General features: G+C 46.1%; 1 protein-coding gene across 10 annotated transcripts in view; it reads right to left on the bottom strand.

Moving 5' to 3' along the window:
- The window catches only part of LOC105482885 (PX domain containing serine/threonine kinase like), a 97,922-nt gene extending 80,270 nt beyond the window's left edge, over positions 1 to 17,652 (bottom strand). For 8 of the 10 annotated variants that reach the window (XM_011743355.3, XM_011743364.3, XM_024793241.2 and 5 more), the window contains exon 1: positions 17,453 to 17,651. In XM_011743355.3, the coding sequence (XP_011741657.1) occupies positions 17,453 to 17,554 (102 nt within the window). In that variant the 5' untranslated portion in view covers positions 17,555 to 17,651. Of the gene's footprint in view, positions 1 to 16,924; positions 17,258 to 17,452 lie in introns of those variants that run through there. The other 2 variants (XM_024793242.2, XM_011743338.2) reach the window with 2 other exon arrangements.
- Between the last annotated feature and the right edge of the window lie 496 nt (positions 17,653 to 18,148).

Genomic DNA, 18,148 nt, shown 5'->3' with positions numbered 1-18,148 from the left:
CCTCCTCAGCCTGCCAAAGTGCTGAGATTACAGGCATTAGTCACCGCAGGTAGCATAGTAATAATTTTTACAATGATTGCATGTTGAAATTATAATATTTTGGATATACTGGGTTAAATATAATTAAATTAATTTCACCTGTTTCTTTTTACTTTTTTAATGTGGCTACTAGCAAATGTAAAGTTACATATGTGGCTAGCATTATATTGCCATTGGACAGCACTGCCCTAAGGCCTCTGTTGTATGTAGTGAATTAACTCCATCCCTATGTAGCCAGAATGGAAGAACTGAGAAGATGGTCACACAAATCATTATCTGGTTCTGTGGTTCAGAAGGGGACCACTAGCTTATCCTCTTTCAACCAATGCATAGTGGAGCCATCAATCAGGTCCACTACTCTGCAGGTCCTGACAACAGATCAGCTTAGGGATGGCTGCCAACTCTTACCTCTTTCATTCAAAGTTCACTAGTCAGCCGGGTACGGTGGCTCACACCTGTAATCCCAGCACTTTGGAAGGCAGAGGTAGGTGGATGACTTGAGGTCAGAGTTCGAGACCAGCCTGGCCAACATAGCAAAACCCCATCACTACTGAAAAAACACAAAAATTAGCCGGGCGTGGTCACACATGCCTATAGCCCCAGCTACTTGGGAGGCAGGAAAATCACTTGAACCCGGGAGGTGAAGGTTGCGGTGAGCCGAGTTTGCACCACTGCACTCCAGCCTGGGCAACAGAGTGAGACTCAGTCTCAAAAAAACAAAACAAAACAAAGTTCACTAGCCTCATAGAAACCTTCATTCTTGCCCTTTTTGTACCTCATTTTCTTCAACTAAAAAATTGGGATAATAACACATGCAATTCAAACTATCATGAAGGTAAAACAAAAATCTAGAAACGTTTGGCAACTTCTTATAAAGTTAAAACATACATTTAGCCTACCAATCAGCAATTTCATTCCTAGGCATTCACTTAGGAGAAATGAAAATATATATCTACACAAAGACTTTACCCAAATATTCATGGTAGCTCCATTCATAATAGCCCCAAACTGGAAATAACCCAAATATCTACCAACTGGTGAATGGATAACAAAATAATGTTAAATCCATACAATGGAATACTACTCAGTAATAAAAAGAAACACATAACATCATAGAAGAATTTCAAAGCTTTATGTTAAGTGAAAGAAGCCAGACAAAAAAAAAGACTTTATTGTGTAAGATTCCACTTATAGATAATATTCTATTAATAGAAAGGATGAAACAATGGTAACAGAAAACAGATCAGTAGTTCCCAGGGACCAGAAGGAGAGCAGGGTCTGCAAAGGGGCACCAAGGAAACAATTGGAGTGATGGAAGTGGGTGTGCATATATATATTTGTCAAGATTTATCAAATTGTTTACTTAAAATTGGTAAATTTCATTGTATGTAAATTTTACTTCAACAAAGTTGACCAGAAAGAGAAACAGAGAGAGAAAAGAATTATCTAATCCCTTGAGCCCAGGAGTTCGAGACCAGCCTGGGCAACATAGCGAGACCTTGTCTGTATGAAAAATGAACATGGCCGGGCATGGTGGCTCACACCTGTAATTCCAGCACCTTGGGAAGCCGAGGCAGGCAGATCACTTGAGGTCAGGAGTTCGAGACCACCTCGGCCAACATGGTGAAACCCCATCTCTACTAAAAATACAAAAAAATTAGCTGGGCATGGTGGCACACACCTGTAGTCCCAGCTACTCGGGAGGCTGAGGAAGGAGAATGTATTGAACCTGGGTGGCGGAGGTTGCAGTGAGCCGAGATTGCGCCACTGCACTGCAGCCTGGATGACAGAGCCAGACTCTGCGCCCCCCCACCCCACCCACCCAAAAAAAGGACACAATTAGCCAGGTGTGGTGGTGCGAGGCTGTGGTCCTAACTACTCAGGAGGCTTAAGTGGGAGGATCACTTGAGCCCAGAAGTTTGAGGCTACGATGAGCCAAGAGCACACTACTGCACTCCAGCCTGGTGACAGAGTGAGACTCTGTCTCAGAAAGAAAAAAAAAAAGAAAAAGAAAAAAGAAAAATAATTATAGAATTACTACAAAGCACTTGGCTTGGCATATAGTGAATGCTTAAACAATGTCATCTATTATGACAAGTAACACTCCCCTTTCAGTATTACTCAAGGTGTCTAAAACTAAACTTAGACTCATCATCTTCCTGGGAAAACCAGCTACCCTTCATCTACCTTGTACTACTTCTCTAATCATTCCCTGGTGTCTCTGTTTCCCTTGTGGCCTCTACTTGGCAGACTTTTCCTCTATTGTGTTCCTCCCCTCTCCCTGCCATAGACCTGAGCTGTGGCCTCTCTAACTTCACTGTTCCATTAGCACCCTTGACTCTCTTCTCTCCTTCCTTCACCCTTTCCACTGCACCTTGCACACAGACATTAAATTAAGCTTCCTAAAATGCCACTTTTATGAGCCACACATCCACCCAAACCCCCTCACTGTTGTTCAGATTCCTTAGCCTGGCATCTAGGAGGCCCCACAATTGGCTCTAATCTTCCTTTTCTGTCTTTTACTCCACACCAGAATCTTCCCCAATAAACTCAGTTGGAATGAATGAACAAACAAAGGCAGGAACCAAGTCTGTCTTGCTTAGACCTGTACCCCAAGTGCCTAGGCCATGCCAGGAACACAGGGCATACTCACAGCAGTATCTGCTGAATGAACTAATGAACTCCTGAAGTCTACAAATGCAACCTTGGCCTTAGAGAAGAATCATTCTTCAGATTTTTAAACTGAGATCCTTATGGTGGGTTACTAAGAGTTTGTAAGAGGATGAACAGCGAGGGGCCCCAGAAGGTATTTAAGGATTTATGTGTTAAAGGCTATAAAGCTTTTGTTTCTACTTTTTAAAAATAATAACTTAAATATCAATAAAACAATAACATAAATATTTTTTCCCTCGGTCGGGCGTGGTGGCTCAAGCCTGTAATCCCAGCACTTTGGGAGGTCAAGACGGGCGGATCACGAGGTCAGGAGATCGAGACCATCCTGGCTAACCTGGTGAAACCCCGTCTCTACTAAAAAATACAAAAAACTGCCGGGCGCGGTGGCTCACGCCTGTAATCCCAGCACTTTGCGAGGCCAAGGCAGGCAGATCACGAGGTCAGGAGATCGAGACCATCCTGGCTAACACGGTGAAACCCCGTCTCTACTAAAAATACAAAAAATTAGCCGGGCATGGTGGCGGGTGCCTGTAGTCCCAGCTACTCGGGAGGCTGAGGCAGGAGAATGGCGTGAACCCAGGAGGTAGAGCTTGCAGTGAGGGGAGATCGTGCCACTGTACTTCAGCCTGGGCGACAGAGCAAGGCTCTGTCTCAAAAAAAAAAAAAAAAAAAAAAATACAAAAAACTAGCTGGGCGCGGTGGCGGGCGCCTGTAGTCCCAGCTACTCAGGAGGCTGAGGCAGGAAAATGGCGTAAACCCGGGAGGTGGGGCTTGCAGTGAGCTGAGATCCGGCCACTGCACTCCAGCCTGGGCGACAGAGCGAGACTCCATCTCAAAAAACTAAAAATAAAAATAAAAAAAATAAGTATTTTTTCCCTTCAACCTAGAATAGAGTAGGAGCTTCCAAATGGACACACAGTAAGTATGGGATGTCATGAGTATGTTCATAACTCAGTTGGTTTATCACAGTTTTTACCATTACACAGTATTTTAATTGACTTTGCTCTTAGTCATATACATGATTTCATTCACATCCATAATAAACCACTGACTAAATGTAGGCTCAAGCAATGCCAATGACAAAACACATGTTAGTGAGAAGTTAGAAATACAAGTGAGAACTATCATAAAAACGGTAATTCTACAAGTTGTCTGAAGATGCTCTCAGGGCCTTAAGTTGTATTCCTCTGATCATGATTTAAAAATATATATAGTTCAGATCCCAAACAATATAATTTTTAGTAATATACTGATCTAAATAAAATTTTTTTTTATATTTAAAATCACTTCCAGAGAGAGTTTGTACCATTCCCTATTACTATGAAAGGAGTTTGCAAGTTAGAAAAGGCTGAGGCATACTGATTTAGAACGTTTTCTCTGAAATGCTGGCTCCTCTGTTAACCACTCCGAGTTCCCTAAGCCCCAGGGAGGACCTGACCAGCCTCTCCCCTGTGCCCTGATCTCCCAGGCAGAGGGGCCCTTTAGTATAGTACTTTGCTTCATCTTTGCTTTTGTGGCTGCTATATTGACTAGGATGTCAGCTCCCTGCTTCATTCATCTTTTTATCTTAACAGGCAGCACAGTGCCTGGCACCCAGAAGACTCTTGGTAAGTATCTGTTAATGTTCCTGAGATCAAATGTCTGTGTACTGATGTTGGAACCCCTTTAGGGATTAACAAAAGCTGGGAGAGGAAGAGCTGAAATGGGCATTTGCTAGGGGCTGCCTCCCTTCAGGTCTGGGGAGCTCACGGCTGAGCAATGAGGCCTGCCCACTTGTTTTTTGCTTTGTTTTGTTTTGTTTTGAAACAGAGTTTTAGCCGGGCGCGGTGGCTCACGCCTGTAATCCCAGCACTTTGGGAGGCCGAGGCGGGCGGATCACAAGGTCAGGAGATCGAGACCACGGTGAAACCCCGTCTCTACTAAAAATACAAAAAATTAGCCGGGCGCGGTTGTGGGCACCTGTAGTCCTAGCTACTCGGGAGGCTGAGGCAGGAGAATGGCGTGAACCCGGGAGGCGGAGCTTGCAGTGAGCCGAGATCGCGCCACTGCACTCCAGCCTGGGTGACAGAGCGAGACTCCGTCTCAAAAAAAAAAAAAAAAAAAAAAAAAAGAAACAGAGTTTTGCTCTTGTTGCCCAGGCTGGAGTGCAATGGTGCAATCTCAACTCACTGCAGCCTCCGCCTCCCAGGTTCTAGCAATTCTCCTGCCTCAGCCTCCCGAGTAGCTGGGATTACAGGTGCCCACCCCCACACCTGGCTAATTATCTGCGGATTTTAGTAGAGATGGGGTTTCACCATGTTGGCCAGGCTGGTCTCGAACTCCTGGCCTCAGGTGATCTGCCCATCTTGGCCTCCCAAAGTGCTGGGATTACAGGCAGAAGCCACCGCACCCAGCTGACCACTTGCCTTTTCCATCACCATTGAACACCAATAGCCAGCTCTGCAGCCTGGTAAGGAGGTCCTGAGCTGCATCTCCCAAGCATGGCTGTCAAAACGTGTTACTCCAGGGTAAAAAGGAAAAAACAGGGGAAACCTACTCTTTGAGGTGTCACTGATGTTTTTTGCCACTTATTAGCAAAGTAATCACAGTTGACAGTGAGAGAAACTTTTAAATAAATAATTTTCCTTTTCCCATTCAAAACATATATTTGAATGCCGAAAAAGCACTAGATAGTAAGCGAGTGCTCTGGCAAATACAACAGTAATAAACAACAAAACAAATGACACTTATGTGCTGGGCTTTGTTCTGAATACTCCATGTGGATGAGCTCGGTTAATCCTTATAGTAGTCCTAACATACTCTTTCTATCCTCACATTACAGATGAAAAAACTGAGGCTGGAGAAATCAAGCAGCAATTTGTCCAAGGTCATTAAGCCATTGTTACTCTTCCCAATTACATACAGTTTTACCTGGGTAGGATTGGGGAAGGGGGGTTATAAACAGAAAACAAGGTAGTAAGAAATAATAGGTGTATAAAATGAGTGTACCTTTGAGGCACATATACTCTATGGGAATTTCAGAGGAAGGAAAATTATATTCAGTTTGGCAGACAAGAAGCAGAAGTACCCCGTAACCCATTTGGCAGGTACAATAGTCAGTAGTAGTACACAAGAGCTTTACCTCCAATAATGGCATTCATTCTCAAATTCACTTATTCAGCAAATGTTTGCTGCATGCTTACTATCTATGTGCCAGGGACTGGGCTAGTTTGAAACTGAATCAACACAGCAATACATAGACAATAAAGTCTGGATTTAGAGAAAAAAACAAAACAAGCCTCAAAGAGGTAGAACAAGCTGCCTGCACCCCTTACCGTCTACAGTGGGAGGAAGCAGAGGTGCGTCCTCTATGCACAGACCCTCCTGTCCACCCTCAACAGCATGAGAGCCCCTAGAGCAGCGACTGCTCACCACTGCACTCCTAGAGACCACAACGCTCATCAAAGAGCGGGAGCTTGACAAGTGCCTGTGAAATGTGGAATAAACCAGTGCCAGGCTGCTGGTGAATATGGTGGGCTACATGGTCATATGCATAGATGCCTACAGCATGGCAGTGTGACACTTAGCCATTCCCTGTGCTCTCGCAGACCAGCAGGGTGCTGTGGTGCTGGTCTGATGCTAGAGGTCTGGTGTGAGCAGGCCCATTTCTTTCTGGCTTCATTTCTCTCTACTTCTGCCAAGAGGAACGTGTGCAGGACTAAAGTGCAATGAGTCCCTGCCCAGGAATCACTTGTTACCTGGCAGAAGGGCAGGCTCAAAAGGAAGGCAATGAATGACTGAGAACGACACTGCTTCCCTTTTCACCACTATAGGTGGCTCTTAGACATTTTGAGATCCAGGATTCTCCCATACCAACACTCCATTGACTTCCCCCTCAGTCCAGCAAAAAATCCTCAACTGAATTATGAGGAGAAATGATCTATTTCTGATGAACACATCAAAGAAATGTGAGCAGCCTTGTTTAAATATTATAAAGAGGTGCTGTGACAGCAGGTGGAGCCATGGTTAGTGCTCCAGAACCCTGCTCTCCCACACAGAGCCCTTTGCCCTTCCCCAGGCCACTGTCTAATAAGTCATCTATGCACACACTGAAATGCACCAGGCAAGCTGTAACCCAAAGCAACTTGTTTTCAAACTAAGAGGACATAGTTCATCTGTTGTTCTAAATACAGGACTTTCTTAAAGTAGGATATTTTGGTATTATAGTACATTTGGCATTTGGTATTATAGTACATTTTTTTCAGATGCACATATTTCACCAACACCAACTAAAATAAGTAATACTCCAAGTTTACAGTTTTAAAACGTTTTCCTTTTTCTTTCTTTCTTTTTTTTGTTTTTTTTGGCTTTTTTTTTTTTCGGAGACAGAGTCTCACTCTGTCGCCCAGGCTGGAGTGCACTGGCACGATCTCAGCTCACTGCAACCTCTGCCTCCCAGGTTCAAGCGATTCTTGTGCCTCAGCTTCCCGAATAGCCTGGGACTACAGGCACGCACCACCCACCTGGTTAATTTTTGTATTTTTAGTAGAGATGGGGTTTCACCATGTTGCCCAAGTTGGTCTTGAACTCAAGCCATCCACACACCTCAGCCTCTCAAAGTGCTAGGATTACAGACAAGAGCCACCATGCCTGGCCTAAAAAAGTGTTTCCAACAGTGATTCTTACCCTAAGACCCAAAGCCTAAGAATGGGCTTCAGGTCAGTGAGGTTCTGAGAGGTCACAAAGACATGTTTATGGGTATTTATGAATAGGGAAGCAGTACCTCTGATGAGATCCTTAAAGGAGTTGGGCCCAAAGAGCTAAAGAACTTGTGCTTAGAATATATTCTGAAACAATTCCGATAACAATAAAACTTGGTTGTTTCTTGGAGTTTGGTAAACAGGTGTTTATATTAAATTAGTTTAGTAGCCTTGTAGGTTTAAAAAAAAAATAACATTCTGAGTTATAAAACAGGGTGATGACTAAGGCTTCTTTTTGGGGTACTGAAAATGTTCTGGCTGGGTGCTGTGGCTCATGCCTGTAATCACAACACTTTGGGAGGCTGAGGCAGCTGGATCACCTGAGGTCAGGAGTTTGAGACCAGCCTGGCCAACATGGTGAAATCCCATCTCTACTAAAAATACAAAAATTAGCCAGGCGTGGTAGCGGATGCCTGTAGTCCCACCTACTCAGGAGACTGAGGCAGGAGAATCACTTGAACCCGGGAGGCGGAAGTTGCAGCGAGCCAAGATCACACACCACTGCACTCCAGCTTGGGCAACAAAGCGAGACTCCTTCTCACAAAAAAAAAAAAAAAAATGTTCTAAGATTGATTGTGGTGATGAATACACAACTCTATAAATATACCAAAAGCCATTGAATTGTATGTTTTAAATGAGTGACTCATATGGTATGTGAATTATATAAAGTTTTGTTTTGTTTTGTTTTTGAGATGGAGTCTCACTCTGTCATCCAGGCTGCAGTGCAGTGGCACGATCTCGGCTCACTGCAACCTCTGTCCCCTGGGTTCAAGCAATTCTGCTGCCTCAACCTCCCAAGTAGCTGGGATTACAGGCGTGTGCTACCACTCCCAGCTAATTTTTGTACTTTTAGTAGAGACGGGGCTTTACCATGTTGGCCAGGCTGTTCTCAAACTCCTGACCTCAAGTGGTCTGCCTGCCTCGGCCTTCCAAAGTGCTGGGATTTCAGGCATGAGCCACCATGCCTGGCTCAAAACACTTGATATTTTAACTTCAGCTAAAAATGGTTACTTACCAAATGTGGTTGTCAGCAAGGTGAGCTGGAGACTAAATGGTCAATCTGAAGAAACTATCCTCCTCCTGAGGTCCAAGTATTTACCAAAGACAAAGCACTTGGTTCCATACTCCTAAGTCAAAAGTTTGAAACCACAAATGAAGGGCCACTGTCATCTCTTCTGAAGAGGAGTCAACTTTAATTTCCCCCTGTACATCCTTGGTGCTTGCAAAGGAAGGCACTGATAAGAATGACTTCTCGTTTAAGGAAAAAAACAAAGGAAAAACCCTTTTACTCCCCCTCTGCTATCCCAAACACTTAAGCTCTTATGACTTCTAAAATGGGATCCATCTCCCCCTTTCTCAGGGTGCCAAAAGCTGGAACATAAAAGAGCTTCATTTCCTATAATCTCTAGCAGCCTAAAAAGAAACCACTACTTGCCCTGCAGGAGGAACAGAGGGGTTTATTTTACTTGCTCCAAATAAACCCATTTAAACGCTTTTTTTTTTTTTTTTTTTTTTTTGAGACAGAGTTTCGCTCTTGTTGCCTAGGCTGGAGTGCAATGGTGGGATCTCAGCTCACCGCAACCTCCACCTCCCAGGTTCAAGGATTCTCCTGCCTCAGTCTCCCGAGTAGCTGGGATTACAGGCATGCGCCACCACGCCTAGCTAACTTTGTATCTTTAGTAGAGACGGGGTTTCTCCATGTTGGTCAGGCTGGTCTTGAACTTCTGACCTCAGGTGATCCACCTACCTCAGCCTTCCAAAGTGCTGGAATTACAGGTGTGAGCCACCACACCCGGCCTTAAACTTTCAATCAACAATCTAGGCTGGGTGCAGAGGCTCACACTTGTAATCCCAGCACTTTGGGAAGCCAAGATGGGAGGATCACTTGAGGCCAAGAGTTTGAGACCAGCCTGGGCAACATAGGGAGGCCCTGTCTCGACAGAAAATTTAAAAATTAGCCAGGTGTTGTGATGCGTGCCTGTAGTTCCAGCTACTCAGGAGGCTGAGGCAGAAGGACTGTTTGAGCTGGAGCGGTCAAGGCTACAGTGAGCCACGACTGCTCCATACTGCCCTCCGGCCCAGCTGAGACCCTGTCTTAAAAAAAAAAAAATCGGCCGGGCACAGTGGTTCGGGCCTGTAATCCCAGCACTTTGGGAGGCCGAGGCGGGTGGATCACGAGGTCAGGAGATTGAGACCAGCCAGGCCAACAGGGTGAAACTCTGTCTCTACTAGAAATACAAAAAAGTGCCGGGCGCGGTGGCTCAAGCCTGTAATCCCAGCACTTTGGGAGGCCGAGACGGGCGGATCACGAGGTCAGGAGATCGAGACCATCCTGGCTAACACGGTGAAACCCCGTCTCTACTAAAAATACAAAAAACTAGCCGGGCGAGGTGGTGGGCGCCTGTAGTCCCAGCTACTCGGGAGGCTGAGGCCGGAGAATGGCGTGAACCCGGGAGGCGGAGCTTGCAGTGAGCTGAGATCCGCCACTGCACTCCAACCTGGGCGGCAGAGCGAGACTCCGCCTCAAAAAAAAAAAAAAAAAAAAAAAAAAAAGAAATACAAAAAAAATCAGCCGGGCGTGGTGGCAGTCGCCTGTAATCCCAGCTACTAGGGAGGCTGCGGCAGGAGAATCGCTTGAACCCGGGAGGTGGAGGTTACAGTGAGCCGAGATCGCACCATTACACTCCAGCCTGGGCAACAACAGTGAAACTCTGTCTCAAAAAAAAAAAAAATCTATGTGTTGAACAATCTCAAGATCACAATCCACATGGAAGCTAAGTACACATAGGTGGCTCTTTCCACCGTTCCCTAGGGAAGCAAAACATGTAACTATCTTTTCACATAAAATAAACCACAGCCCCAGAATCTTAGATTTCTTCCTAGTAATTATAGTCAGGTACTCGGATTTATATTCCTATTACGAGAAACCTTTCTCATGGGATAGTCCTCAAAACAGGTGATATACGGGGATTGAGTATCACCAGCCCATAAATTAGGCTGCAAAAAAAACCAACTTCTGGCCAGGCACAGTGGCTCACGCCTGTAATCCCAGCACTTTGGAAGGCTGAGGCGGGCAGATCACTTGAGGTCAGGAGTTCAAGACCAGCCTGGCCAACATCGTAAAACCCCATCTCTACTAAAAATACAAAAATTAGCCGGGCGTGGTGGCTGGCGCCTGTAATACCAGCTACCTGAAACGCAAGGCAGGAGAATCACTTGAACCTCGAAGGTGGAGATGGCAGCGAGCCGAGATCACACTACTATACTCTAGCCTGGGCAACAGAGTAAGACTACATCTCAAAACAAAAACAAAAACAAAAAGACCACAAACCCCAACAACAACAACAAAACCAACATCTTCGATAGGCAGAGACAACTTACGATCTCTAAATGAACTAATTATCAGTACCTAAAAGCTTTCAACTCAGGGTTTTCCAACTGCATCCATCTCAGATTTCCAGGACAAGTGGGGAAAAATACATAACCACATAGAATAGATGCCCAGCAAATAACTGCTCTTATATTTTATTATAATGTGTGGAAGTGCTGCAAGATGGCCGAGTGTAGTGGCTCACGCCTGTAATCCCAAAACTTTGGGAGGCCAAGGCAGACAGATCACCTGAGGTCAGGAGTTACCAGCCTGGACAACATGGTGAAACCCTGTCTCTACTAAAAATACAAAAATTAGCCAGGTGTGGTGGTGGGTGACTGTAATCCCATCTACTAGGGAGGATGAAGCAGGAGAATTGCTTGAACCCCGGAGGCAGAGGTTGCGGTGAGTCGAGATCACGCCACTGCACTCCCATCTGGGGAGCGAGACTCCAGCTCAGAAAAAAAAAAAAAAAAAAGGAAGTGCTGCAAGTTAACTACCACACACTATGCAAACATCTTTAAAAGAATATATATATTTTTTTGAGATGGAGTGTTGCTCTGTCACCCAGGCTGGAGTACAATGGCTCAATCTTGGCTCACTGCAACCGCTGTCTCACAGGTTAAAACAATTCTCCTGCCTCAGCCTCCCAAGTAGCTGGGCCTACAGGCACACCCCACCACACCTGGCTAATTTTTGTATTTTTAGTAGAGACGGAGTGTCACCATATTGGCCAGGCTGGTCTGGAACTGCTGACCTCAGGTGATCCACCCGCCTCAGCCTCCCAAAGTGCTAGGATTACGGGCATGAGCCACTGTGCCCGGCCTAAAGAAATTTTTTTTTTTTTTTTTTTTGAGACTGAGAGTGCAATGGTGTGATCTTGGCTCACTGCAGCCTCCACCTACCGGGTTAAAGCAATTCTCCTGCCTCAGCCTCCCAAGTAGCCGGACTACAGGCATGCGCCACCACGCCCAGTTAATTTTGTATTTTTAGTAGAGACTGAGTTTTATCATGTTGGTCAGGCTGGTCTCGAACTCCTGACCTCATATGATCCGCCTGCCTCGGCCTCCCAAAGTGCTGGGATTACAAGTGTGAGCCACCATGCCTGGCTAAGAAAATTTTTTTAAGTATTCAGTGTAACTTGGAATTCTAAAGAAAAAAGGGAAGTGCTGCAAGTTAACTATCACACACTATGCAAACATCTTTAAAAGAATATTTTTTTTTGGCTCAAATAAATAGCATTCTAAAAGGAAGTTCAAATTCTGATACTGAGTACTAGATTACCTTAAAATTTCAGGATCTGAAAGCAACAATGTCTCCTAATTTTGCATTATATTTGAATAGTTATTCTGGTGATAAATAAATAGAGTTTAAAAGTCTATAAAAAGGGTCAGGTCACTGATAAGAAGCTGAAGTTCAATAAACCAAGCCACTAAAACCATCTGTTTCAGCTGGGCACGGTGGCTCATTCCTGTAATCCCAGCACTTTGGGAGGCTGAGGCGGGTGGATCACGAGGTCAGGAGATTGAGACCATCCTGGCTAACACGGTGAAACTCTGTCTCTACTAAAAATACAAAAAAATTAGCCAGGCGTGGTGGCGGGCACCTGTAGTCCCAGCTACTTGGGAGGCTGAGGCAGGAGAACTGCCTGAACCCGGGAGGCAGAGCTTGCAGTGAGCCGAGATCGTGCCACTGCACTCCAGCCCGGGCAACAGAGCAAGACTCCATCTCAAAAAAAAAAAAAAAAAAGTTTCATGAATGGTAAAGATCCTAGTTGAGGCCAGGTACAGTGGCTCACGCCTGTAATCCCAGCATTTTGGGAGGCCGAGGCAGGAGGATCACTTGAACTCAGGAGTTTGAGACCAACCTGGACAACATAGCAAAACCCCATCTCTACTACAAATCAAAAAATTAGCCAGGTATGGTGGTGCATGCCTATAGTCCCAGCTGCTCAGGAGGCTGAGGCAGGAGGATTGCTTGAGCCAGGAGATTGAGGTTGCCATGAGCTGTGATCCTGCACTCTAGCCTGGGTGACAGAGCAAGACCCTGTCTCACAATTAAAAAAAAAAAAAGACCTCAGAATCCAACATAACAAAGGCTCCATGGACACAGGAGCTGTCTGGTTCACCATTCTAGCTCTAGCGTGTGCCCGGCACATAGGTATTTAATACATTTTTGTTGAATGAATGAGTATAGCTGAATAAATAAGCTATGCAGGAATGCAGTTTCCAAATATCAAAAGTTCAAGGAGAGATCCATTTTCAGTAAAGATTTTAACATGTAATATTACCTTTCCCACAGATTTTTAAAAAATGTTCTCTGTTGTGCCTTAACTATCACTATAATTATCTGTTTCTCAAAAACAAAATGTCCAAATGGAAGATAAATAGTCCCTGATCCAGATGAACTCCACAGAAGAATATTTTAAAAAGAGAAAACTGCCAGGCATGGTGGCTCAAACCTGTAAACCCCGCACCTTAGGAGCCCGAGGCGGGTGGATCACCTGAGGTCAGGTGTTCAAGACCAACCTGGTCAACGTGGTGAAACCCCGTCTCTACTAAAAATACAAAAATTAGCCGGGCGTGGTGGTGCATGCCTGTAATCCCAGCTACTTGGGAGGCTGACGCAGGAGATCACCTGAACCCGGGAAGTGGAAGCTGCAGTGAGCTGAGATTGCACCACTGCACTCTAGCCTGGTGACAGAGTGAGACTCCATCCCCCACCCCCTCAAAAAAGGAGAAAACTGAGATGAAAAGCTATCACACATAGCCTACCTACCAGCAAAAATCGGATATGCACATTTGATAACAGCGCTTTCCAAAACTGTCTGTTTCCTCTGGTTTCTATTTCAGCTAGGTAAGCATTTTTTTAGTCTACTGATTTTAAAGTTTTCCCTTTTATGTAGCCAAGAACTTATCTTTCTGTTGTCCTCTCTTGGTCCTCTCAAATTTTCTCACAACTCACCTGTGTGGCTTTTCACCAGAATTCCTTTTGTCTGGAAAATCCTCCTTCCTCCAAACCTAACCTGAAAGCATCCTCCCCCTAAATACTAGCCTTTCTGATTTTATAGAAGCTTCATTTCCTTGCAGCAGACGGCTGGTCTAGTTCTTAATGCTAAATTCATTTTGCTCCATAAAAATGATGCATCATGGCCGGGCGCGGTGGCTCAAGCCTGTAATCCCAGCACTTTGGGAGGCCGAGACGGGCGGATCACGAGGTCAGGAGATCGAGACCATCCTGGCTAACACGGTGAAACCCCGTCTCTACTAAAAAAATACAAAAAACTAGCCGGGCGAGGTGGCAAATGCCTATAGTCCCAGCTACTCGGGAGGCTGAGGCAGGAGAATGGTGTGAATCCGGGAGGCGGAGCTTGCAGTGAGCTGAGATCCGGCCACTGCACTCCAGCCTGGGTGACAGAGCGAGACTCTGTCTCAAAAAAAAAAAATGCATCAGCATCAGCAAAGCACAGAATCGCCTACCAACACATGTCCTTTCTGCCAGTAGCTCATCCAAATACGCCTTTCTGGTGGTGACCTTGTGTTCTCTTCATCCTTCTGGTGACTCAGTTTTCCAAACCACAGAATTTTTCCCTACCAAGTTCATAAATCCTAAATCATTTTCGGTTATAGGTTGTTTCCCAGCTGGGTGCAGTGGCTCACGCCTATAATCCCAGCACTTTGGGAGGCCAAGGTGGGAGGATCACTTGAGGCCAGGAGTTCAAGATCAGCCTGGGCAACACAGCAAGAACCCCATCGGTATTAAAATATATATATATATATGTGTATATATATACACACACACATATATATATGTTTCCCAAGGTTAAACTTGATAAATGAAAGGAACTATGGAAGGAAATGAGCTTACTTGCAATAATGCCCTCTAATGTGTTCAACCCTTTCCACAAATGTTGTCAGGGAGTGAAGAGATGGAGGGAGGAAGAATACGCTTCACAAATACTTCATCAGGATGATTTCATTTGATCTTTCTAACAACCTTGGGAGACAGGCAGGGCAGGCACTTATTACTCCCATTTACAGATGACAAAACTAAACTTCAAAAAGGTTTAAGCGACTTGCCCAGCCTATATCACATGACTAGCAAATATCAGCCCAGACCTGTATTAAGGTCTTGCCTCTTCCAACCCCAAGTCTGTCTCTATCTCCGTATGTTTCTGTCTACATACAAGGAGTAACCTCCTAGAGATTCAGCATTTCAAAGGGAGAGTAGAGCTCTGACTTCTGGAACACCATCTCCCTTCAGCTACCAAGCTGGAAAGTCATCTTCAGTCTTCCCAAGAAAAAACAGTGCCTTTCTCTTCTATATGCCACTCTTAACAACTACTTTCCAAAATAATTTCCAACAGTTCCTGTTTTAAAAAAGACTTACTCATAAGACACTAATAGTTCAAAAAGTTTGCATCAGCATATGATTTTCTCAATAAAGTTCAGGGCTGATGCAACATTTCTCAGTCAAACTTTACAGCTAAAATGACAAGAACACAGAACAGTCAAAAAATTATGCAAGAGAATGCTACAGTTTTTCACTCTACCACATCTGCCTCGATGGGTCTCCTGTGAGTCATGGTCTTTTGTGTTCAGTCATCACTATAAGAACTGTCATTTTCTACCCTAAATTATTTTATTTTTTAAAGAAAAGATCGGCAGGGCCAGGTGTGGTGGCTCACGTCTATATACCAGCACTTTGTGGGGTTGAGGCAGGAGAATGGCCTGAGCCCAGGCATTCCAGACCAGCTTGGACAACATGGTGAGACGCTGTCTCTACACACACACACACACACACACACACACACACACACAGAAAAGAGCTACAATAAAAACAGAATCCTATTACATCTTTCGCCACCTAGCTAAAGCACTGATCTCTAAGTTATTTTTTCAATGTTCACAATTACCTCGTTACACAAACAGAAAAAGAGGCATAGTAAGGTTGAAGTTGGATTATTTAGTCATTTGATAAACACATTTGAAATCCTATCAAAAACCAGGAAATGAGACCCCAACGTGAGGGAGAAATGCCCCTCCTCTTGTAGCCTGGTGAAGACAAAAAGGAAAGAAGTAATTATAGGACGAACTAATCAAGATTAAGGTGTGGGTAGGCACATGGGCTGGGGCTGTAGAAATCACAGAATGCTTGTATTTATAAACATCTATCTCTTTACTTTCAATACAAAATAAACCTAAAAGACTCGACTCTATTCCCTGAAAGGTTATAAGACTTACTTGCCAATAGTCAAATCAAAAATCAAATTTAATAGCTGAATTACTCTTGACTCCTCATCCTAAATTTCAACCCTTAAGCCATACTCCCTTTAGGCACAAATGATAGCAAGTTTAACAAATTCTGCCCTATATGTGCCTTCTCACATGTCTACAGAATAGGATTAAAGATACGCAGAGTGAAACAAATAGTACTTTTTAAAAAGATAATAATTTTCTTAACTGGAAGTGAATGCTTTGAACAATTCAAGCCCTACAAAGCATGGCTGTCAGAAGAGGAAACTGAGGTTCAAAAAAGTCTCACTTTAATACAACAGAATGAAAGGTCTCTTTGAAGTCATCAGAAGAGCTCGAAGGAAAAGAGAAACAGAAGGCTATTGTGAGCTTTAGCCTCCACACGATGACCCCCCAAGCACACTGCAATGGTAAACAAACAAGCCTCTGAGTCTGAATCTGATTCGGTGGCCTGACAAAACATCACAATTGAAGGAATCTCTCTCCTCATTCATTACTTTTCCAAAAAAGTCCCACTAGCTGGAGCTCCAGGTTTCTTGCTGGTTCCTGGATTTATTGCTTGGAAATTATAATGCATAGTGTGCCTTTCAAAAAAAAAAGGTACAAGCAAATGAAAACAACCACGGTTTTAAAGCCCCATAAAAGACAGTGTATGTAGCAGAAATGAACTCTGCCAGTGTTTACTATGAGGACCTATTACTCCTTTATGCTACTCGAGTGGATTTTAAACTCAAATGAATGCTACCACTGCCCACTAAACAGCAAGTTAGAGAAGCACATTCATACACCTGCTTAACAGCCCCGCTGACTTCCCCACCACTTCCCGGGGCCAGGGCCAAGTGACTGACCTGGAAACGCGGCTGTAGACCCCAGCCACTTGCACTCTGCTGTCCCAACAAGTAGGCTCTGAAGTCACACTTCATTTGGCCCGGCACACCCTCATCCCCATCACCCAGACCCTCAGCTGCAGGGGAGGAAATTCCACAGCCTCAAAAAGGAAAAGGCTGGAAGCGGGCAGAAGTGGATGGTCCCGAGCGGTCTCGTTCCTGCTTCCCTGGTCCAAGGTGAGCCCCAGGCTCCCGCACCCCCAACTCGGAGTCGCTTTCCTGGTCGCCGCCAAGCTCCTTCCACCCCGCGGCGCCGGGGGCTGCGGTCCCCATCCTCGGCCCCTCCGGGCCTCAGCGTTCGCCTGGGCCCCGGGGGCCCTGACCCAGACCCAGCGGCGCGCCACAGCCTTCTCGGCCAGGGCCGCCCACCCCGTGGCCCGGTCCCCGTTAGACGACCCTGCCCGGCCCGCGCCAAGCAGCCCGCAGCCCCCTCGCGGCCCGGGGCCGCCCCCCGACGCCCGCCGCCCGCCCGCCCACTGGGCCGCGCACCGTGTGGGACTGCAGGCTCTGGCTCGCCTCGATGGCTGCTGTCAGCGGCACCGTGTCGTCCAGCAGCACCTTGCCGGCTGGCGGCTTCTCCATGAAGGCCATCCCGGGACGCCCGGCCGCCGCCGCCTAGGGACGCGAGGCAGGAACCTGAGGCGCCGACTCCCGCCGCCAGCCCGGCTCCACCGTTCCGCTGTCAACACGCGCCGCCCCACGCGCCGCCGGGCCCGCGGGGTCCTAGCGCCACCCTCCCCGCTGCCGCCGCCCCGGAGTCCTAGCGCCGACCTAGCGGAGTACGTGTGGGGGCCGCCAGCATTGTCCCCGCTGGCCCGCCCCTCCGCCCTGTGGCTGCCATGGGCTCGCGCTTCCCAGCTCCTCGCAGCCGCACCGCAGACCCCGTGCCCTTAGCTCCGGGCTTCGGACCAGTGAACACCACCCTAAGCCATCACCACCAGTATCCTCAGATCCAGGGACGCCTGGTCCTGAGCCCTGGGATCCAGGAATCTTCAGGGCGAGATTTCCAAACCAGGCCTCTCAGAACTGGGCTTTTCTGGGACCGTACGTCGTGAAACCCTCAGAACTGGACCTCTCTCACCCCCCCCCCAGGCCCAACGACCCTAAAACTCAGAAAAAGGGCCTTCAGGATGGGACCCCCAGTCTGAGCCCTGCAAACCCAGAGACTTTCTGAAACAAGCCCTT

This window comes from Macaca nemestrina, chromosome 2 (genome assembly GCF_043159975.1).
Source record: "Macaca nemestrina isolate mMacNem1 chromosome 2, mMacNem.hap1, whole genome shotgun sequence".
NCBI classification, from domain to species: domain Eukaryota; kingdom Metazoa; phylum Chordata; class Mammalia; order Primates; family Cercopithecidae; genus Macaca; species Macaca nemestrina.
The sequence above is the reverse complement of the archived record's forward strand: the minus strand, read 5'-3'. Positions and strand labels throughout refer to the sequence as shown.